This window comes from Podarcis bocagei (genome assembly GCF_964188305.1).
Source record: "Podarcis bocagei genome assembly, chromosome: 16".
Classification (NCBI taxonomy): Eukaryota; Metazoa; Chordata; class Lepidosauria; order Squamata; family Lacertidae; genus Podarcis; species Podarcis bocagei.
Window position 1 is genome coordinate 17,433,107 of NC_138142.1, and position 23,943 is coordinate 17,457,049.

At 47.1% G+C, this 23,943-nt stretch overlaps 1 protein-coding gene across 10 annotated transcripts in view; it reads right to left on the reverse strand.

The window, feature by feature from the left end:
• CABP1 (calcium binding protein 1) overlaps positions 1–23,943 on the reverse strand; it is a 48,670-nt gene that overhangs the window by 13,565 nt on the left and 11,162 nt on the right. For 3 of the 10 annotated variants that reach the window (XM_081175032.1, XM_081175029.1, XM_081175031.1), the window contains exon 2: positions 4,883–5,001. The exons of 5 other annotated variants lie outside the window; for them this stretch is intronic. In XM_081175032.1, coding sequence (XP_081031158.1) covers positions 4,883–4,927 — 45 coding nt within the window. In that variant the 5' untranslated portion in view covers positions 4,928–5,001. Of the gene's footprint in view, positions 1–3,687; positions 4,060–4,882; positions 5,588–23,943 lie in introns of those variants that run through there. 2 more of the 10 variants (XM_081175026.1, XM_081175033.1) reach the window with 2 other exon arrangements.

Here is a 23,943-nt window from a genome sequence, read left to right on the forward strand (position 1 = left end):
AAGAGCAGGATGCTGGAGAGGCCTCAGGCCCAAACTGGGCGTTGGAGGGGCAGGTGCCACCCACCTGCGTCTCTCCAATCTGTGTCTACTCTCGGTGACACCTAGGAAAAGATATTGTGTGGAACACCAGCATCGCAGCTGGATTTCCCTGCTCCATTTCAACAGCTGTCTGTATGCAGGAGACGTAAGGACAGACTTAAGGGGTCTGTTCAGAAGAGCCAATGAATAAACTGGTGTTCTAGTGGGGCCATAATCCCACCTTTATCTCCATGCATTCAATACACACTATTTGGTCATTTGATCAGGAGTTAGGTCTGGCCATATGGGAACAGGCACAAAATGGGCAATGGCCACAGAGGTAAGTGTCCTGCGACTCAGGTTTTTTAAAAAGTAAGTTTCTAGTCCTTAAAGTTACCTACATGTTATTTGTGCATTTCAGTTTGTTCTATCCTTGTTTTTAATGTTCTTTTTTTTAAAGATGCTTTGGGTTTCGTTTTTGAAAATAGTGGAATATATATACGAAAGCAAATATGCAGGTTTTGGTGTTTTCGGGTATCTTCCCGTGTAAGAGTTGGGGTGTCTAGGCGACGTTTCAACGAGGTCTCACTCGTCATCTTCAGGCTGGTGCTTTTCGGCTTCTTGTTACTAGAAAGCAAATATATATATATATATATATATATATATATATATATATATATATGTATGTGTAAAGAAAGATAGCAGAAGGGCAGTGCCTGTTGAAATTCCAGAAGTGACTGTCTGTGCATTTATATGATCGGGAGTTCAAAGAGCAGGGCTTCAATGCCGAGCGTATTTCTTTTTAGCAAAATATCAAGTATTACAGAATCAGTGGCAAAGGGCACAGTGGGCCTTTGGTCATTCAGTCAAACCTAGTGCAGGCCTGTTCGGCTCCCTCACCATCAGAAATCCCGCTCAGCCTCCACCACCCTCTTCTGTTCCACATTACATGGGGTGCTGTCTTGTTTTGTTTTCACAAGAGGCACCTCCCAGCAGCATTCTGGGACCCCGGAGTGGAATCTGGTCTTGAGAGTTCCTGGCCCCACTGGAGAAGCAACGGCTGCCTTATATAGCAATGCATCGGCCTGGGCTCTGGCAGAAACGTTTCATCCTGACATTCTCATGCAGCTATAAAAAGCTAGCCATCTTCCCTTCACAGGGACCTTTGGATCGTACGCAGTAAACATTAACAACCCCATCGTTGTTTTCATGGGAGACAGGGAAAGGGAGCTCGTTTCTTCATGGTGCTGCTGGCAGCTTTGGGCAATCTCCTTCCCAAAATTAAAAAAGGCAGTGCTGCAAAGCATTGCACCCTCCTTTTGGCAGGGCTGAGAACACGGACACAGATGCTCACAGATTTGCATGCACGGCTGTGTTTAGAGGCCACGTGTGTTTGTTGCACGACACACATATCCAGCTTGATGGGAGCTGGCATTTTTCTTTTTTTAACAAAAACACACAGCCCTGAGTCAATCTGCCAAGGTATGATGCTATTGGCATCACGGTGCAAGAATAGCATCAAGGCCAGAATCCACAACAACACATATGTAACAGAAAGCAAAGTACACGGCTCGGAACAGAAGTGTCCTCGTGGCCACACAGCAGAAGGGATGTCCCTCTGTTTGCTACATGGGACAGAGAACAAAGTTTTCCAGAGAGGGAAGCATGGATGGCATCGTGCTCCATGCCGAACAGACAGGTGTGTGTGTGTGTTTTTCTATGTTGTCTCTGGTGAAACCCAAAACAGGCTCTCGAAACAATGCAAAAGTTATTTCATCATAGGCATTGGTAGGATAACCTGAGTGTCAGTTGGCCCTACCATTAGGCAGAGGACCGGCCCTACCATTAGATAGGTGAGTGTACACACACTAAGAGAGAGCACTTCCTCCTTTCATTGGCTTGAAACTTCTGGAAAGAGAATTTCATCGGCCCTGACCTTAGAATCCTATGTCAGAGATTCAGAAAATTATTAGTAAGATGTATCTGGCCAGTAGGATGTCAGCATTTTACATCTGACCTGCCCCACAAACAATTAATGGGTTAAATACATTTGGATAGTACCAGGGGTGCCTCTTGGAGATACTAAAGGAAGCACAAGACAGCACACGGCATGTCAAAACAAAGGCTGTGTTCATTGGAACATGGGATAGTTTGCTTCTTCTTTTTTTGTTATCTAGGAAGACATGCCTGCCCTGAACAAAAGCACTTCAACCATTAGTAAAAATTGGCTCCATCAACCAGTCAGTCAACTAAAACTTTACTTTGATTAATCTATCAATTAAGCCTTGTGAGTCGGTTCAATATCCATTTGCTAGGACTCTCAGCAAGCAAATTTAGGAAGCATTTTGCCCAGAAGTTTATTCTGAAGTTTGCAATGGTGGGGAATCAGCTCCATTGCCAGCTCAACAGCCACCCATGTTAGCGCTACACTGCTACTGCTACTGCTGCTGCTGCTGCTGTGTCCACAAACTATTCTGAGCACTTCAACGTAAAGCAGTCCACTGGCTGAATGCCAACACTCACACAAACCACCTGGGAGAGGGAGGGATCTGAAACACAGACATTTACATACCAGGAGCACATATGTGGGGGAAGCTTAAACACATGCCAGGACAGACATGTGTTCATAGAGGAGAAGGCCACCCCACAGAGATAGGTGTGGGGCATAGATGTGAGCATCTGTCCATATGTGTGGCTACGTCACTGTGCATAACTGGATCAATGTGCGCACAGATACATGCAGAGGAGCACAGACGTTCATCCCAAGCACCATCTGCACAATCCCACAAACTCACACCCTTTTGAACCTGCGCAAATATCTGCATCTGCTTACAGGGTGGGCTCACTTCACTTTTCCCTTCTGTTTCAATAATCCCTTGCTCCACTTGTCGTTAAGAACACAGGAAGCTGTTTTATACAGAGACCAGTATTGTCCTCGCTGGGTGGCAGGGAACCTTTCCTGGCCCTACCTAGAGATGCTGCCAGGAATTGAACCTGGGACTTTCTGCATGCAAAGTGGGTGCTCTGCCATAGAGCTATGGCCCTTCCCTGTATCACCAGCATCATCCAATTACTAACAGATGGCTACTGTTCACGCACTGCCACTGATGCCACAAGTTGGAAGTGCCTGGTTGTATTATTGGGCAAATGTGTGGCCACCTTCCAGGTTGAACTCCAGTCACAGTTCAGTCGCAGGGTGTGTGTGTTACTTATTTCCACGAATATACCTTTTTGCCAGAGCATAGAAATGGAAGGGGAAGCGGGGAATCAGTAAATGCTATGTGGGTGCTCTGCTGTATTGCTGGTTTTATTTATAAAGCCTATCTGTTGCATTCTCTGCCAAAAGTTACTTGAAGTGATTACAGCAGAAAATCACAGGAAGATTCAATAAGAATGTATGGGGGGGGGGGAGAGAGAAGAACCTTGAGCACAACTGATCACGCAGCTAAAATCCAAACACTTCGCTATAGACGAAAACACCCACTGAAACCCTCAGCCGAGTTATAAACACAGAACTTAACAGCAGCATCAACAGCCAGTTATGATTAACTACTCAAAAACGTGTTTTTAAAAAAGCATCGACAGTGTGCTGAAATTAACGTTATGGCTTTCCCCCAACAAATAATTCCAAAGGGTACAAAGTATCCCAGAAAAGGCCCAGCAACTTACCCTCATGGATGGGGGAGACAGGACAAGGCCTCAGAGAAAAGGGGGTGTGAAGCAGCACATAGGAAAATGTGCACTCTAAACGATGCAAAATCCAGTCCATTTCATGCTTTAAAGGTCATTGTTGTTTACCATGGAAGTGATTCTTCCAGGGTAAGTGAGGACTGGCACATAACTGCCGGAAGGGCTGACCTACATTAATGCAGAAGGTGGGGCTGAAGAAACAGCGGCTGGACCCACCTCCCAACAGAAAACTGGGGAAGGGCAGAGGGGGATTTGGGAAGGAAGTCACATCTTCCCCTGTCCCAGAGTGCAGTAGCTGCTAGCAATATCCTAAAATCTTTGTTTCAACAGGGATGACAGATCACAGACCCTCATGGAAGCACGGGGGACAACCTATCCAGGATATGTGCTTGTGGCTGAAACAAAATGCACCGCAAACTCGACACCCTTTAGTTGTGTCCCTAATGAAGAATATGCACTAATGGATTTGCACTCTGCACATCTATGCACAAAGCCACAAGTGAACCTACACCCATAGAAAGATGCTTCAGTTGGTAGCTTTGTACAAAACATCTGTTATGCTACTATGTTTAGGTACAGAAACGTGAACACACTTGTAATCAACCAACAAGGGGCACAACCAGTGCTTTTTTCTTAAAAAATATTTAGGGATACACTCATTTTCCTACTAGTATTGAAATACTGTCCCTCAATGAGGCCAAACTTAGATTCACAAAACGTTTAGGGGTATGCGTCCCCCCAGAAAAAAGGCACTGGGCACAACAATCCCGAAAGGATCTCCTGCACAATTCTCAAGGCAATTAATGGCACCTATACCAAGAGGAGCATCTCCTGATCATTTATATGCAGCTTGTGCTGGAGTGCTTCCTAGTGCCTCATGCCCCATGTTTTGCAAACAGGTGCCCACAACTGCACATACCTCTGTGTCGACACACAACTGCACATGGACGGGATCATGCTTTCATGCACACAAACACCCACAAGTGACTGTTCTCAGCCTCTGCGCTGCCCGACCGATGACCAACTTTAGGTGGGGAGTTTGGGAGACACATCTCCACCTGCTTCCCACCAGCCCTCCCTACCTGTTTAAGCGACACCAAGTGGTCACCCTGTCCCAAAGATGCTGGGATGGCGACCCAAGCAGCGCACATCTAAGCAGTAGGGGGAAACGTACCTTTTTTGAGAGGTTTCTCAGTGGAGACTTCACACAGTTGCCCATAATATGCTGAAGCTGCCTTTCCGGGAGACAGGCTTAGAAAGGGAAGCGGGCAATTGATTCCATGAAAGGCAGTCCTTAGGAGCAAAGGGAGAGAGGCGGCAGCAGTCAAATCTAGAGCTCCACTGGGCACAAGTGGCAGGGCGCCTCTCTTCTGAGAGCTCTCTTCTTCTTCCCTTCCTTCACTCATTCATCTCCTTCCTTCCCTCCCTCTCTTTCTTTCTGCTTGTTAACTTTATGCTCACTTCTTTGAAGAGATGAAGCAGGAAGGGAAGGGAAAGGAAAGGAGGGGAGCAGCAGCAGAGAGGGAAGGAGGGAGAAAAGGAAAGAAAGAGGAAGAGAAGGAGGGAGGGGGTGGATGGATATAATCTACATCAGATTAAAGTTCTGATCCCTCCCACCACTCAGGATAGGAGGAGGAGGAGGAATCTGGTTTGACTCATTGGAGGGAGGATGAAGAGCAAAGAAGCCCCCACAAGAAGTCAGTTTCTACCTTTGCCCTCAGTGCTCAGAGACTGCCACAGTGCTCTGTTCTATCCCCTCAAACACTGAGCATTTCGATGCCCAGAGAAGACAGCTGGGAGGAGCGCAATCCACTTAGAGGCGCTAAGAAGGGCCTGAGCAAATTGAGTGCAAGAAAACAGATGAACAGAACACATCCACCACCAGTGCAGGGCTTCTTGAGAGGTTTGGCAAAACTCTCCTTGAGCAGGGCCTGCATCACACAGATACGGACAGGTGTGGAATGACCCTACCCCTCCAACTTTTGGGGGATTCATTCCCCACCCTCTCTCTCTCTCTCTCTCTCTCTCTCTCTCTCTCTCACACACACACACACACACACACACACACACACACACACACTGTAAGGGGGACGGACAAAACCAATATTTTACACTAGGCTTTGAACAGTTTCACCAGCAAGTTAATCAACTTAAATTTTTGGTTGATTAATTGGTAGTGGCTGAGGGTGATGTAAGCTAAGTGTTTGCATTTGGGGGCTCTTTGGGTTTTGGTGAAAGGAAATAGAATATGCCAGTATGAAGGATGCCCTTCCCCTCTAGTAATACACGGCAGCTTTTGCTTATACAACATCATCATTTATCTCACAAATCCTCTAGTAGTTGAAAACAGAGCCTACATGGGTGTTTAAATGTGCAAATTGATGTGAATTTAATCAGTTCATGAATCTGCTGAAAAGCAGAGGATTACTCAACAAAATTAGACTTTCTATCTTTGGGGATTCTTTCTGTATCACAGAAACATACAAAGCTGCCTTATACCAAGTAAGAACACTGGGGTCCATTTTCTCTACACTGACTGGCAGCAGCTATCCAGGGTTTCAGACAGGTGTCTTTCCCAGTCCTATCTGGAGACACCAGGGGCTGAACCAAGGACCTTCTGCACACAGAACAGATGCTCTACCACTGAGCTATGGCTCTTCCCCTTGCTTTCTCCCAGCTCTATACTTGAAATTGAGAGCCATCTGTAATTGACCCTGGAACCCAAAGCCTTGCATACACCATGAAGCCAGAACTAAGTGGCTGAAGTATTTATATACGGGGCTGCCGAAAAAGTTTGAGCCCAAGTTCCTAGAGCCTGAGAACCTTGTATAAGAACACGAGAAGAGCCTGCCAGATCAGGCTAGTGGCCCATCTAATCCAGCATCCTTTTCTCACAGTGGCAAACTAGACCCCTCAATGGGAAGCCTATAAGCAGGACCTGAGCTCCCCAGCACTCTCACCTCCTGTGGCTTCCAGCAACCAGCATTTGGAGGCATTTAGTGGCTCTCACAGTAGAAGTAGAACAATAGCCTCCATGGCTAGTAGCCATCAAGATGAATTTGTCTAACCCTCTTTTAAAGCCATTCAGGTTTGTGGCCATCACTGCCTCCTCTTTAAGCAAATTCCACAACTGAACTATGCACCGTGTCAAGAAGTCCTTCCTCTTGCCTCTCCTACATCTCCCAACATTTGTAACTGGAGCTGCAGCCCACGTGCTCTACGACGGAGCTACATCCACCCACAGCATTTGCCAGCCTGAGATGGCGTTTCCTTTCCTACTTCATGTAAGTGGTTTCCTATCTTATCACAGCACCGACAAGAAAATGGGCCTGGGAGAAGAGAGAAGGGCAAAAGAGAAATAGGGAGAGATAGCATACCCTCAGACCTCTGGGGCACATGAGTCCCTGAAGGCAGATCTGGAATGGTTGGTGCCACCATGGCATCGCTGGCGCGAGTGCTTCCTCTGAACTGGTGCCCATAAGGATGAGAGAAATGGATGGTGGCTGACAGAAGCAGATGCTCAGATCCTGACTTGTAGAAATGTGTGCACAGAACATGAGGAGGAGCAGCAGCAGCAAGGCCTCTAGCCGTATGAGTCATTTTAAGCAGTAGCTGAGAATCTGAACTAATTACAAAGGGGTTTGCTCCGGGTCTGAGTTTGACTACCTTCTCAGGTCTGGAGATCATGTAGCAGAAGAAACCTCTGTGTGTATCTTGTAACAGGCTTGCAGAAGCCAAATTCAGCTGCCACCACCGCCACCACACACTCTCTTCTGTAACAGTGTGCCTTTGGTTATTTTATTTCAGTTTTTCTACCCTATTTTCCCAAAGAGACTCATGGCAGCTAAGAGACGCTCATAACAATAAACCAAGCAAAACAAACATAACCCCTTAAAAATGTTTTTAAGCTCCACCTAGGCTTTAGTTTTATTTTTTTATTTTATTCATAATATTATACATAATAAAAACATAGATGTTTTAAAGCAAAATCAGAAGCTTTACAGAATATAGCAATTGCTCCCTTTTAATTTATTTACAGAAATCAGAAGCTTTGCGGAAGAAAGCAATTGCTTCCTTTTCATTTCTTTGCCAAAAAAAGAGAGAGAAAATATGAGGACAAGATATGCACTGAGATGTCAACACATTGCAGCTCCAAGGCTCCTATTTAAGTTAACATTATCCAACCTGTTTAACAAATTGCAGCGGCACAAAAATAACACTGAGCTGAACCAGAAAAAAATGACACAATTAACTGAAAGTTTCTCAGTGGCAATGGGGCCTGACAGACCTCACCTGGGAAAGCGTTCCATAGGGTAGGAGATGCAGCAGACAAAGCTCTGCCCATAGTTGACTCCACCCTTGCCTGCTGAGGGATTTGAAGCCGGGCCTCAGATGTCAATCAGAGCGTGCAAGGAAAAGGCAGCCCCCAAGGTACCCAGATCTCTAGCCTTCTGCAAATTATGTAGAACTGGTGTGATAAAATCAAATTTCCAAGCCATGAGGCCAGTTGCAGCTGTAGTGGCCGGCAGACACTGTTCAGCTTCCTGAGTCACCCGTAAACATAGGAAACTGCCTTCCACCAAATCATTGGTCAGTCTACCTCAGGACTGTCTGATCTGACTGGCTTCCAGGAGTTCATGCAGGCAGGTATTTCCCAGCCCTGCTAACTGGAGTAACTGGGAATAAAACCTGGGACCTTCTGCATGCGTAACATGTGCTCTGCCACACAGCCACCAGTGATTTCTGGTAGATTCAGTGCATCTTGGTAAAGTTGTGAATAAGCAATCAGAGAGGGAGGCAGTGCAGTCCAGAAGGACAAGAAGGTGGCAACTCTGCTTGGGAGTTCTATTAAGGACCAGTGCCTCTGAGGATGCCAAAAGGGGCAACTGAGGACTCTCTGCTGGTTTATTCTGGGACTTCAGTGCGTCAGCCTGTGGCGGCCAGTGCCCTGGTAGAGCAGAAGGCATGGAGTCCAACAGTAGATGGAGCCAGAGCCAATGGCAGACAGAGGCAGAGTCAATGACTGGTGGAACCAGCTAAAGCCACATTCACACCATATATTTAAAGCACTATGATACACTTTAGACAGGCATGGCTTCCCCCAAATAATTATGGGAGCTGTAATTCAGGGTGATGAGGGTTCTATGGAGAAAATGACAATAAAGATTATTGTATCGTATCGTATCGTATCAGCACATTTGCTACTTGGAATCCATATTTCATGGCTCACTAGAGGAAATTGCTGTCCTCTTTCGGGTTTTAATGCTCCCGTTGTTTTTTGTTTCCTTGCTCTGCTGATTTATTGCGACCCAGCGGCTGCTACTTGGGCTGGGTCACTCCGTTCTTTCCAATCTTGTCTGAGCTCTGCCTGGAGAATGTGACTCATTGGCCACCATTCCTTGCCTTCCGAGGCTGTCTGATCGGTCCACCCCCCCTTATCAAAGAATCTGAACATCTGCACTCCCTACGTCATGCCTCTGACAAAGTGGGCTCTGGTCCACAAAAAGCTGATGCCGTAATAAACTTGGGGAAGACTTTTGGGGAAGGCTCCCAGCTCAGTGGAAGAGCATCTTCTTTGCATGCAGAAGGTCTCAGGGTCCATCCCTCTGTCCTCTGCATCTCCAAGTAGGGTTGTGAAAGGGTGTTTGCTTGAAACTCTGGAAAGCTGATGCCAGTCAGTGTAGAACAGGGCTGAGGAACCTTTTTCAGCCCAAGGGCCACATTCACTCCTAGGCAACCTCCCAGGGGGCCACATGCCAGTGGTGGGTGGAGTCAGAGGCAAAAGTGGGTGGAGCAACTGATGCAAATTTTACCTTTGTACAATAAGCTAGTTCTCTCTCTCTCTCTCTGACACACACACACACACACACACACACACACAGAGAGAGAGAGAGAGAGAGAGAGAGAGAGAGAGAGAGCACCTCCCTTTCCTCCATCCAGGCAGACAAAAAAACCCCATTTATATGCTTTTACACATGTTCTAGTGGCTTTATACTGTATTTTTATTCTATGTTTATACTTTTTGCGTTGTGCTTTTTAAATATTAAGTGGTTTGTAAATGTTTTTAAATAAATAAATAGAATTCGAGGAAACATTCCATCAGAGGACTTAGTAGGCTAGCAAGCCCTGTGCCGCAGCTGACCTCAAGAAGAAGGCTCATTGATCAGTGGTACGGCTTCTGCTTTGGATGCAGAAGGTCCCAGGTTCAATCCCCAGGTAGGGCTGAGAACGTCCCCTGCCAATCACTGTAGACAATCCTGAGCTAGATGGACGAAAGGTCCAACTCAGTAGAAGGCAGATTCCTATAGCACAGCACCTGTTTTACATGAAGGCCTCAGGTTCAGTGCCCGTCGGGCTAGGAGACACCCAACCTGAAATCCTTGATCACTGCTGCTAGTCGTTGTAGGCAATTTGAACTGGATGGAGTAAGCTTTTGACATTGTGTAAGGTTTACATTCCTATGACCCACTTCCTTGGGGAGCTGTTTGTGCCATGTGTAGGAGACCTTATCTGTTTCTGCAGACATAAGAAGAGCCTTCTGGATCCAGCCAATGATCCATCTAGTTAGGTATCCTGTTCTCTCACTGGCCAAGCAGATAAGCCAAAGGGAACTCTGCAAGCAGGGCCTGGACACAAGAGCCCCCTCCCCTCCTGTGGTTTCCAGCGACTGATATTCAGAAACATTACTGCCTCCAACTGTGGAGGCAGAGCATAGCCATTGTGGCTAGTAGCCACTGATAGCCTTGTCCACCATGAATTTGTCTAATCCTCTTTTAAGGCCACCTAAGTTGGTGGCCATCACTACCTCCTGTGTGAGCGAGTTCCATAGTTCAACTGTGGGCTGACCTCTGCACCATAGCAGGTGTGGAAATACCTCCCAAGTCTGAGAAAGGCAGAATAGCTCCCTCCTCAGGGGAACCAAGGGGGAAGCACTGAGGATCATCCTCTGAATGCAGCAGCCTTGTTTCATTGCCGCCTGAATCTTCCACAAAGGGGCCAAATCTGAGAGTCATGACAGAGTTTTTCTTCTTCTCAATGTTATGGCAATGACATAGCAAAGATCCCCCACACTGCTGCTGCTGGGAAGTGCAATCTGACCCCAAAGGCAGATTGAAGCACATTTGATTCTTTGCAGAACACTGGAGCACTTTCTGCAAGGGTCTGGCGTCAGCAGCCAATAGCATTTCCAGTCCATCTGGAGCAGCTGTTGATGTTATGACCAACAGGCTGGCTTCACATCACGCTGTGCATTGTGTGTTTTTTAAAAGGTCCCTGGCTTCAAAGAGATTTGGGGGAGACATAAAGCAGTCTGCTCAAACCACACTGGAATTCCTCATTTGCAAAGGAATTAATTATTTACACACACACGAACACACACACATCCCCTTTTTCCAGAGATGTCAAGCGCTCTCTGCATCTGGCATTTTTATGAAGTTCTGTGAGCCTGATGAAGTATGTTGGAAATGTAGTGAGCAAAGTCATCTTCATAGGCATGGCTTTTACCATTTAACAATCTTTGCCAATTATTGAGGCCACATCCTTGTTTAGATAGCAATTAAAACCTTTCTATTCTGAGTACAAAGTTCAGTTCATAAGTTTATTGTTCTAGAGACAAAGGCCATGACAAACTTGTATTAAGCAATAGTATTAATAAAATAATTCAGAACATACAGGCAAAACATAAAAAAAAATATTGGTAAGATTCTGAGCATTAAAACACAGCTTCTCTTGTGCATCTCTGACAGCTCCAATTCTAATACTATTTTGCCTTTTTAAAATGCAATTTGCCAACATCCATGGTGTAAGAGAGAGAAGTTACCAGAGACACCAACAAACTCAAATCCAGCTTGATGTCAAATTAAATCTCTGAATCACCACATCAATGTATATATTTTTTATCTAACTCCTTTTGCCATGGTTGTTTTGTTTTGCCTGCATTTTTGTTTTGTTTTTTTGCAGCCAATGCATGTGTGTTACAAAGCTATTATTGCCACTCAAAAGAAATTGAACCATTTCTTTCGGGCTCTGCCTGCTTGCTTGTGTGCACAAAGGTTTCAGAAAGCAATCTCTGGAGTCTTTATTTAAGGCTAACAGATAATGAGTGAAGTCTTTCACCTGCGGTTGACCACAAATACAAAGGCTGTCTGCTTATGGGACCTTGCTGTAGTAGCCTTCCAAGAATGCAGTGGTCATCACTTGGAAACACAGTGCAATAAATGCAGTTCTTAAGGAAACTGGTCAGAGTTTGGTCATACTCTAAAATGCTCTCTTCTCAAAAGTGATGCCAAGGGGGAAATCTGGTGTTTCCAGTTTAGTTATAGGTCACTCCTGGATTCTGTCCAGAAAAGCCAATTCCTTAACTGACACTTATTCAATGTCAAAGCAAAGCTCATTTCTAAAACACCTTGACAAGCTGCTTTCCAGAGCTGGTTATCACCCAAGTCCATACAGCACAGGAAAACTCTCAATAGGCATAGTAGCAAATTTTAAAATATACTTTAAAGGAGCACTGTCCGCTCTTGCCTTAATTGTTGGCCATGAGGATTATGTATGAAGAAGAGCTTCTGATATTCCTGATGGTAGACTATAGTTAGTTAGTTAGATATAATATATTCTGCACAGTTTCTGAAACTTTACTGGAGTTCAAATCAGAGCCCCAGACTGCAAAACCTTAGAGCATTTGAATAAGCACTTTCCTACCAAATATATTTATGGCAGGTTTAATCAACTGCCCTCCTTTATTGTAAAAGAACTTCATCAATGCCCCATGGTTTTCTATGCTTTAACTTTCACTGCTTCCATATGATACTTCCAAGAACGGCTTTAACTAAAGTGTACAACCAGGTATCTAAATGAGTAAGTTTGTTCAATAGCTTGCTGATCTAAAACATCACTTATACCTAGGACTGTCTTTGCCAAAAATCATAATCTTGGTCTTAAGAGTAATTTATAGATAGGATTTCCTGTTTACAGTATGTGCTAAACACCCCTCAAGAGATTTTTGAGGCCCAATCAAGAAAGAGAGAGGAGAACTAATTAATCTGCATACATCAACAAGGAGATCTATCTGTTCCTAATTACTGGAGAGGTGGAGCTTGCATTGGCTAAATATTTCCCCAAATCATTGCTATAAAAGTTAAAAAGAGTGGGAGCCAGAATGCAACCTTGCTTCACTCCTTATGACATTTTAAAAGCATCAGTCATGCCATCATTTAAACCTCTTTTTTGTATTGCTGTATAGTTCGTGGATGAACAGCAGAATTCTGTAGTCAATGTTAGCAATTCGAAATTTCTCCCTGTCTATTTCAATTAGTAGTCGAATGCTGCAGAAAACTCAATAAAGGCTACATAAGGATAATTCTTAATGTTCTTAGTTTATTTCCTTGTGGTTAAGAGTAAAACATCGATCATTGATGCTGTGCCCTCCTCTGAATCCCACTTGTTCTTCACGAATAATGTTGCTATTTTGCAACTAGTTTGATAATTTTGACGGAGATACCATGCCTATAGCTTTGAGGAAGTGTCTAACCAGCTAATTGGCTGATAGTTTTCTGGATTCTTCCTATCTCCTTTCTTATAAATCAGGAAAATAATACTCAATTTTCACCCAGAGGACATTTGGCCTGTGTGGTTTATGGTGGTAAATAAGCCAGCCAGGATAGACTTCCATGATTCCATGTATTCTTTATAGAGCTCAGGTGGAAGAATATCTTCTCCAGGTTGCCAATCAGGTAGGTTTGAGAAATACTTAAACACTGCTGGTACATATGTTTGCCCAGATTTTGTTGTTGTTGTTGTTGTTGTTTAGTCATTTAGTCGTGTCCGACTCTTCGTGGCCCCATGGACCAGAGCACGCCAGGCACTTCTGTCTTCCAGCTTGGTCAAACTCATGTTCGTAGCTTCGAGAACACTGTCCAACCATCTCGTCCTCTGTCGTCTCCTTCTCCTTGTGCCCTCAATCTTTCCCAACATCAGGGTCTTTTCCAGGGAGTCTTCTCTTCTCATGAGGTGGCCAAATATTGGCCACCAAATATGTTGGAGAAACATTTAACACAATTAAAGGGAGGAATTGAGGCTTCTTGTAATGATCTCACTTCATTTAAACTCTGGGCCACCAGTTCCCAGAATCTGTCTTCCTTATTTTCCATTACTGCTAGTCCCAGTTCCTGCCACTGGGTTTTCATATATTCAGCTTTCTTGCTTTTGAGCAGAGTCTTGTATTCCAATCTATGTTTGATCACATTTTCTGTGGAAGTCTCTGATGAATTCTTATGCAAATCCCTAATTGCTTTAACCAGAACTTTCTTAGCTACTTTGCACTGACCATCAAACCAGTCAAGGCGTGTTGTCTTTGCGTTGTTATTAATTATATAAGCTATCAAATAGGGCCTGGGTTCTGTGACAATTTGATGGAAGACATCAACAAAATTTGGAGATTTGCTCACAAAAAGTTGACTCAAGTTTGTCATGCCCTGGTAGCTAGTATGTTTTCTGTTAAAGGACATAGGATCACTGATATTGGAAAGCAGTTGCTTTCTGTTTGTTCTAGCACTTCAAAAGTGTTCACAAAAGTGAATAAAAATGTAAAGGTAAAGGTAAAAGACCCCTGGAGGGTTAAGGCCAGTCAAAGGCAACTATGGAGTTCCGGTACTCATCTCGCTTTCAGGCCAAGGGAGCCGGCGTTTGTCCACAGACAGATTTCCAGGTTATGTGGCCAGCATGACTAAACCACTTCTGGTGCATGGAGGACCGTGACAAGTGCCAGAGGGCACGGAAACACCATTTACCTTCCTACTGAAGTGGTACCTATTTATCTACTTGCATTGGCATGCTTTTGAACTGCTAGGTTGACAGGAGCTGGGACAGAGCAACGGGAGCTCACTCCGTCGCGGGGATTTGAACCGCTTGCCTTCCAATTGGCAAGCCCAAGAGGCTCAGTGGTTTAGACCACAGCGCCACCCCTGTCCCCTACAAAAGTGAATAATGAAGGAGAGACTATAATGTGATTGATAGCACTTCCAGCATGCTTGTTCAAATAAGCATATTGACCCTTAGATATGTCTAGAGGACTCTTGTGAAGAACATATAAATTATGTTGGTTGCAACAGTTTCAGGCTCTGTGCGTGCATCATCTTGTCCAAAGAACAATGTGAGGTTAGGAAAATATCTTCTGAGTCTAAGCGTAAAAGTACCAAGAGACCCTCTGCAGTTGCTACAACTGAGGCATTAAAATGTGCACTAAAAAGTACAAATGCTATGGGGAATTTATGGCTGATCTGCTCTAGTAGGGATGTTCAACCTGACTAAACATTGGTGGTCAGCGACATACTATTAGTAGGAGGGAGTTAGATATTTATTTATACAGAAAAGAAATGCTCCTAATTCAATTTTGATTTCTACTGACATAAGATAGTTATTTTGAATTCGAAACTCTGCTATCAAAACTTCCCCTCCTAAATCAAATGATAAAAAGTAGTCAGCCCCCCCCCCCCACTTCCTCGGCCCTTTTTAAATTACGATTAAGAATATAGCCTTCCATAATAATTAATTGTTGTATGTTTTTAACTCTATGGTTTTATGTTTTTAGTGCTGTAAACAGATTTCATCTACTATGAATATATTTTGTACCGTATTTTTCGCACCATAGGACGCACTTTTTCCCTCCTAAAAAGCAAGGGAAAATGTGTGTGCGTCCTATGGAGCGAATGCAGGGGGGAGGCAGGCGGGAAAAGCCCTCAAGAGCCGCACACAAGCTTCGTGCGCTCCTGCGGGCTTTTCTCTAGGAGGGAGAAGGGAGTGACTGGCTGCAGCAGTCCCTTCTCCCTCCTGGGGGAAAAGCCCCCAAGAGCGGCACCCTCTTTAAAGGCTGCGCGGCTCCTGCGGGCTTTTCTCCGAGGTGGGGGAATTCCCCCACCTCCCAGAAAAGCCAGGAGAAGTCGCACAGCCCCTTTAAAGAGCGCACGGCTTCTGCGGGAGGTGGGGGAAGCTGCAGCAGATTCCCTCCTCCCGGGCTCCCTTTGAAGCGGCAATGTGGGAGGGGAGCAGCTTACACTCGTGTAAGCAGCTCTTCTCCCACTTTCCTGCTTCAAAGCAACCACGGAGGAGGGAAGGAAGGGGACCATGGATCCTCTTCGCTGCTGGAGGCTTCAGCGGATTCCCTCCTCCGTGATTGCTTTGAAGCGGCAATGTGGGAGGGGAGCAGCTTACACTCGTGTAAGCAGCTCCTCTCCCACTTTCCTTCTTCAAAGCAACCACGGAGGAGGGAAAGAGGGGACCCATGGATCCTCTTCGCTGCTCGAGGCTGCAGCAGATTCCCTCCTCCCGGGCTCCCTTTGAAGCAGCAAAGTGGGAGGGGAGCAGCTTACACTCGTGTAAGCAGCTCCTCTCCCACTTTCGGATTCCTCCTCCGTAATTGCTTTGAAGCAGGAAAGTGGGAGGGGGGCAGTTTACACTCGTGTAAGCAGCTCCTCTCCCACTTTCCTGCTTCAAAACAACCACGGAGGAAGGAAAGAGGGGACCCATGGATCCTCTTCGCTGCTCGAGGCTGCAGCAGATTCCCTCCTCCCGGGCTCCCTTTGAAGCAGCAAAGTGGGAGGGGAGCAGCTTACACTCGTGTAAGCAGCTCCTCTCCCACTTTCCTCCTTCAAGGCAACCACGGAGGAGGGAAGGAAGGGGACCATGGATCCTCCCCTGCTGGAGGCTTCAGCGGATTCCCTCCTCCGTGATTGCTTTGAAGCAGCAAAGTGGGAGGGGAGCAGCTTACACTCGTGTAAGCAGCTCCTCTCCCACTTTCCTCCTTCAAAGCAACCACGGAGGAGGGAAGGAAGGGGACCATGGATCCTCCCCTGCTGGAGGCTTCAGCGGATTCCCTCCTCCGTGATTGCTTTGAAGCAGCAAAGTGGGAGGGGAGCAGCTTACACTCGTGTAAGCAGCTCCTCTCCCACTTTCCTCCTTCAAAGCAACCACGGAGGAGGGAAGGAAGGGGACCATGGATCCTCCCCTGCTGGAGGCTTCAGCGGATTCCCTCCTCCGTGATTGCTTTGAAGCAGCAAAGTGGGAGGGGAGCAGCTTACACTCGTGTAAGCAGCTCCTCTCCCACTTTCCTGCTTCAAAGCAACTACGGAGGAGAGAAGGAAGGGGACCATGGATCCACCGCTGCTCACGGCTGCAGCGGATTCCTCCTCCTTGATTGCTGGGAGTTTCTCTGGGCAGGAATTCCCTCAGCTTAAGTGGGGTGGGGGAAGTGTGGCAGGTAGGGGGGTACAAATTGGGAGTGGGCATTGTGTGAAGTGGCTGTGGATCTCCTGCCGCAGAACTGTAGGACTGTATAGAGTTGGGAGGGCCACCCAAGGGTCATCTAGCCCAGCCCCCTCACAATGTAGGAATCACAGCTAAAGAACGCCAGGCAGATGGTCCCCCAACCGCTGCTTAAAAGCCTCCAGTGGTGGAGACCCCAAACACCTTCCGAGGTCATAGAATTGCAGGGTTGGAAGGGAACCCCAGGAGTCATCTAGTCCAGCCCCGGTGGACAGCGGGTGCAATCCATCCCATTGCGCAAGACTAAAGATGCTGTGCAAGGCTAAAGAAGAAGCCAAGGCAGTGAGCGGGATGGATCGCGCTTGCTGCCTTGTCTTCTTTAGCTGCACTGGAGAGGTTTAGCTCCTGGCTGGAGAGGTTGCGCGGCCATGGATCCCGTGCGCTGTCTTGGCTTCTTTGCTCTTTGGGGCTGGGGGGGGGGTAACCCGGGCTTCCCCCGCAGCCCCGAGAAGCTCTGGGAGAAGTGGACAGGCTGCATGCAGCCTGTCCGTTGCTCTTTGGGGCTGGGGGGGGGATAATATTTTTTTCCTTGATTTCCGCCTCTAAAAACTAGGTGCGTCCTGTGGTCCGGTGCGTCCAATAGAGCGAAAAATACGGTATATTTCATATACAAATATATTTTATAAACAAGCAAAAAACAAATTTCTATAAAACAAAATCACCACAATAGCTGGCAATTCAGCTGTCCACAGGAAGTGCCCCCTTTGGACCTTGGTGCTGGGAATCAACAAATTTGTAGATTTTTGTGTCTCCAACGTGCTTATTTTTAAATCTTAGATTCAGTTCTCCACATATCCACATCAGCTTGAGATTTATTTATTTTTTAAGTTGCTCATGAAAATTCACCAGCATTTTAGTTTCAATTTCTCTTAATATACACATTTTCAAAGTAGCTTCCCGGGATATAATGCATTTTTTAATGCAATTTCCCCTAATATATGCAATTATATGCATACTTTATGCCAGTATATGCATTTTTGCTCACATCACTTGGCTGGAGAACTGCACTGTGACATGTGGAGAAGTAAAGGTTTTAAAGGGTGGCTGTGTTTCGATTTGTGTATTATTTCAGAAAATACAAATTAGGATCAAGCAAATGGCTCATCTTGTTCTTATGGTGGCCAGCCAGATGCCCCTATTCAAAAGCCCCCTAGCAGGACTCATGGACAAAAGCATTCTCCCCTCCTGTGGATTCCAGCAACTGGTGTTCAGAACATCACTGCCTAGGCCTCCAAAGCGGGGCCTGTGACAGACATTTCCCAGTGGATTGCACCCCATCAGTCAGATTGGCCCATCTCCTGATACACCCCAAACCTGGGAACCAGCAGCTTCACTTTAGCTCCTGTGAGGGCCACTTCAGCTTGCTGTGCACGTCTCACATATCATAATGCCAGCATCTGGGTCCACCTCCACCAAGGCCCTTTGCTAATATTAAGCAATTATGCTCCACCACACCCACACCCTAACCTGTCATTAGCCTAATGCGACACTGCGGCTGGTGCTCAGGCACAATGACAGAGCATCTGTTCCCCCCCCCACCTCCCCCCCTGGTATTGCTCCGCTGCAAAGAGAGAGAGAGAGCTGTGCCAGGACTGTCAGCTTGGCCAAGCGTCTCAGAAAGCCCATTATTGAGACAACCACTGCAGCACTGATGAGATGCCTCACTCTGTCTCCTGTTGCCTGCACTGTGAGCCTCTTCTTTTCTCCTTGGGACGCCCTCTTCTCCAGCTCAGGGACACTTCGCACTGCTTCGATAGCACACTGTGTGAAATCACCCCTCCAGCTTGGGGCGTTCCACTCAATGGCGGAACATACTGTTGCAGAACTAACAGGAGGAGCTGGGCTCCCTCCTCTCCTCAGATGGGGAGAGGTACACTATTGGGCTGTGATGTATTTTGATGCTAAGAGTAGCGGGACTTATGTGTGCTTCAAGGAGTTCTTTTCTGTAGAGCTTTTATAGAAAGGAAGAAACCGCCCATTTTGCTCACTAAGAGTCATCTGCATGATCAGGGGCACAGCATCTGCTCTGCATACAGAAGACCCCCCAGGTTCAATCCTCATGTAGGGCTAGGAGAGACGCCCTATCTGAAGGGCTGCTGGTCACTATAGGCCAAATGTTAGGAAACTGTAGCCATCCAGATGTTGCTAGACTACAGATCCCCTCATCCCTGACCATCCCTGATGGATGGGTCCATAATTAAGACCATGTTCATCTACCAGTCTAGACTAGGGGTTCAAGGGTGAGGGTGAGGCTTGCTATTGTCCATATTACCACCAACTCCTTTGCCAGAAAACTTATTGATCTTGGACTTAGAGCAGCGGTTCTCAATCTGTGGGTCCCCAGATGTTGTTGGACTACAACTCCCATCATCCCTGAGCTCTGGCCTTGCTAGCTAGGGGTGATGGGAGTTGTAGTTCAACAACATTTGGGGATCCACAGGTTGAGAAAGGCTGACTTAGAGGGTCTTAGAGAGACCACTTGGGTATGCTCCTGGTCTATTTATTGCCCTGTTGCCCAGCAGTATCCCTGATTGGGCTGTCCAAGGTAGTCTCTGGGGTATTGTTGGATTTCAGGATGATTGTCTTGAGTGACCTCAATATCCATGTGGAGGGAATCAGTTACAATGGGTCCAATCCTAACTCCAGGACCAAATCAAGAGACTAGCATTAGGTGAGTGCTTCTCACCTCCTGGGTAGTTACGTTAATGGGGTGCCGCAGAGCACTATCTTATCTCCAATGCTATTTAATATCTATATGAAGCCACTGGGAGTGGTCATTAGGAATCTTGGGGCAAGGTGCCATCAGCTCTATTTCTCCATAACATCTGAACTGGGAGAGGCTGTGCAGCCCTCTGGACCAGTGCCTGAATGCAGTGGTTAGATGGATGAGGACAAACAAAATGAGCTTGAATCTTGGCAAGATAGGGACACTGTGGATGTGTGGTTCCTGTGTCTGAGAAACTGGTCAACTGCCTACCTCTGAAGGAGAAGGTTTGGAGTCTGGGGGTGATTCTGGACCCATCTTTGTTACTGAAAGCCCAGGTAGCCTCAGTGGCTAGAAGTGCCTTTTACCAGCTCCAACTGGTAAAGTCCTACAATCGTTCCTGGACTGGGAAAGCTTGGCCACAGTAGTTCATGTACTGGTTACTTTAAGATTAGATTACAGTGGTACCTCCAGTTACGAATTTAATCCGTTCCAGAGGTCCATTCTTAACCCGAAACCATTTTTAACATGAGGCGTGCTTTCACTAATGGGACCTCCCACTGCCGCCGCACCATCGGCACGTGACTTCTGCTTGCATCCCGGGACAAAGTTTGCAACCAGGAGCATCTACTTTCGGGTTAGCAGAGCTCGTTACCCAAAGCGTTCGTAAGGAGGACAGTACGTAACCCGAGGTTCTACTGAACTGCAATATGCTCTAAGTGGGGCTTGCTTTGCATTTGATCTGGAAGCTGCAGTTGGTGCAGAATGCTGCAGCATGACTGCTGTCAGGAGACCCTGTCAACATATAACATTTGTGCTCAGAGATCTGCACTGGTTGCTGATTTGCTACCAGGCCAAGTTCAAGACACTTAACAACTTGGGACCAGGACTATGAGATAACCTTTCCCCACATGTGGCCTCTCATCCACTTTAATCAGCAGAATGAGCATTACTATGGGTGCCATATGATACCCATTCTGCATTTGTAAGAACTCCATCATTTCATATGGCAGCGCTTACCCTTTGGAACTCCCTGCCTATTGACACGAGGCAGGTGCCTTCACTGTACTCTTTCTGTGCCTGCTAAAAGCATTTTTGTTTAGACAATTTTTTGTTTAGTCAAAGCCTATCCAAAAGATGTAGAATGTTGACGTGTGCTTTAACCTGGTTTTTAGCTTATCACTGATTTAAATTATTTTTGAATTATTTTTTTTACTAACAATTTCATTGTTTTGTTCTCTTTGTAAAGTGCTTTGAGGACTTTTTAGAACCAAGCAGTATTTCAATCTAGTGAAACGAAACAAAAAAGCTATGCTGACTGGAGCGGATGGGAGTCTAGCAATACCTGGAGGGTCACAGGTTCCCTACCTCTGAGGCAGGCAAGGCATTACTGAGCTGAGTGAACCAGTACACAGTGATATAAGACAGCTTCCTATCTTCCTACAAGACTGATGCAGGGAGGGGGACCAGTTTGCCAGCTGGTATGGTTTCTCTCCTTGACATAACACATGTAATAAGAGGAGACTGGCACTCTGCAATCCTGATCATTAAGGCACCCCCTGAGGTGCTCAGTACTCCTCTCCACAAACTCCTCCAGGCAACCATTTCACATCTCCATAACTCTGTGTATGGGGGAAGTGCATGCGGATGGACAGTTAACCACCCTACTTGCTCCAGTTCTGCCGTCATGAACCTGCTGGTTCCTCCTGTGTTAGGGTTGCTAGGGGATTGCATGAGCCCTGGGTGTTTTCTCCTGGGCCCCTGATCTTCTTCCCCTCTGTTTTAAAAAACTTAGTTCTGTTGTTTTTTTTAACTTTGCTTAGTGATAAACATAAGGAGGATAAGGCTCCAAATGGCTATAAACCTTGATGGTTATGTTCTGCCTTCACTGTCAGAGGCAGTAATGCTTCTGAATACCAGTTGCTGAAAACCACAGAGGGGAGAGGGCTGTTGCGCTCAGGTTCCCCTCCTAGGCTTTCTTTTGGGGGCATCTGGTTGGCCACTGGTAGAACAGGATGCTGGACTAGAGTAGGGGCAGACTTTGGTAATCTTTCGTAATACAGTGGTGCCTCGCAAGACGAAATTAATTCGTTCCGCAAATCTCTTCGTCTTGCGGTTTTTTCGTCTTGCGATGCACGGTTTCCCATAGGAATGCATTGAAAATCAATTAATGCGTTCCTAGGGAAACCGCCTTCAGACCAGGTCCGGGGACAGTCTGTCCCCGGACCTCTTCTGAAGGCTGGGGGGGGGACAAGGGCTTTTCTTCCCACCCCCAGCATTTTAAAAAACCCCGGGACAGCGGAGGACTTCTCCGCTGTCCGGGCGATCTTAAAATGCTGGTGGGCGGCATTTTAAAATCGCCCCGGACAGCGGAGGACTTCTCCGCTGTCCGGGGCGATTTAAAAGCCCCTGGGAAGGCAGGCAGGGGGGACAAAGACTTTTGCCCCCCGCCAGCCTTCAGAAGAGGTCCTGGACCTCTTCTGAAGGCGGGTGGGGGGCGAAAGTCTTTGCTCCCCCCCCCGCCTGCCTTCAAAAGGTGTCCCCGCGGTGGCGGGAGGTGTCCCCTGCCCCCCGCCCGGCTTCGGAGCACCGGGAGAAGCGATCTCCCCGCAGCCCCTTGCAAAAGACGTCCGGGGGAAGCGGGGAAGAAGCGCTTCGCTTCCCGCTTCCCCCGGACGTCTTTTGCAGCAAGGGGCTGCAGGGAGATCGCTATCTCCCCCCAGCCCCTTGCTTCAGAAGAGGTTCGGGGGCAGCGGGAAGCGAAGCGCTTCGCTTCCCGCTTCCCCCGGACGTCTTTTGCAGCAAGGGGCTGCAGGGAGATCGCTATCTCCCCCCAGCCCCTTGCTTCAGAAGAGGTTCGGGGGCAGCGGGAAGCGAAGCGCTTCGCTTCCCGCTCCCCCCGGACGTCTTTTGCAGCAAGGGGCTGCAGGGAGATCGCTATCTCCCCCCAGCCCCTTGCTTCAGAAGAGGTTCGGGGGCAGCGGGAAGCGAAGCGCTTCGCTTCCCCGCTTCCCCCTGACGTCTTTTGCAGCAAGGGGCTGCAGGGAGATCGCTATCTCCCCCCAGCCCCTTGCTTCAAAAGAGAAGACCCGCTGTCCCCGGGGGAAGCTTCGTTTTGCGAAGCAAGCCCATAGGGAAATTCGTCTTGCGAGGCAACTCGAAAACGAAAAAACCTTTCGTTTTGCGAGTTTTTCGTCTCGCGAGGCGTTCGTCTTGCGGGGTACCACTGTACAGTGCCCTGTGTGAGGCCAACATTTGGTGCCCCCGAATGTATCTCAATTTTGCATCTCTTTGGCTCAGTGCCCTGTGCAGGGGAACAGCTCACACAACCCTAAATCCGGCACTGGGCAGATGGGCCACTGGCCTGATCCAGCATACTCTTCTGGTGGTCTTATGCTCTTGGGAAGTCCACAAGTAAGGTCTGAACAGCCTCCCCAATTGCTTGCCTCCAGAATCTCGTCACTAAAACCCTACCTAGATATGCCAGGGATTAAACCTGGGACGTTCTGCATGCACAGCAGATGCTCCACCATCAAGCTACAGTTCCCCCTAGTTTGTCTGAAAAAATGGTGTCCTGCCTTTCCACCAAATGGTACTCCGAAGAGCACACTTCAAGGAGAGCGCATAGATTGGGAAAACTGCTCCTGCAGACATTACCGCACACACCGCCAATCTAATGTATGAGGTGCTTCCCCAAAGAAGACAAACTGTGTCACACAGAGCTTTAGATGCACTTACTCTGCATCTCCCTGGAGACACCCCCAACTCCTAGTCTGTCATCTCCTCTTCCCAGTCCCCGGCTGCATGAGAAATACAGGTTGGGCTTGTGATACAATGCACCGTTGGAGAGCCAAATCCCTCTCTCCTTGCATTTCAAAAATCCTCACTTTGGTTTCATGGACTGCTTGTGCTAGGACAGTGTGTTGTCTGGGGCTGATGGGAGCTGTAGTCCAAAATGTCTGAAGAGCACCAAGTCAGGACTGGTTGGTTAAAAGTTACAAACTGTAGCCCCACCAATATTGAGATAGGTTGACAGAGGTTGTATGAAACCTGAGCAGAACAGTTGGGGGTGTTAATGCTTCTCTCTCTCCCCGGAGGGGAGCCAGTGGTGGCATACTGGTTACATTGTTGAACTAGGACGTGGAAGACCAGGGTTCAGATCCCCACGCAGCCAGCAAACTCCCAGGGTGACCTTGGGCCAGTTACCATCTCTC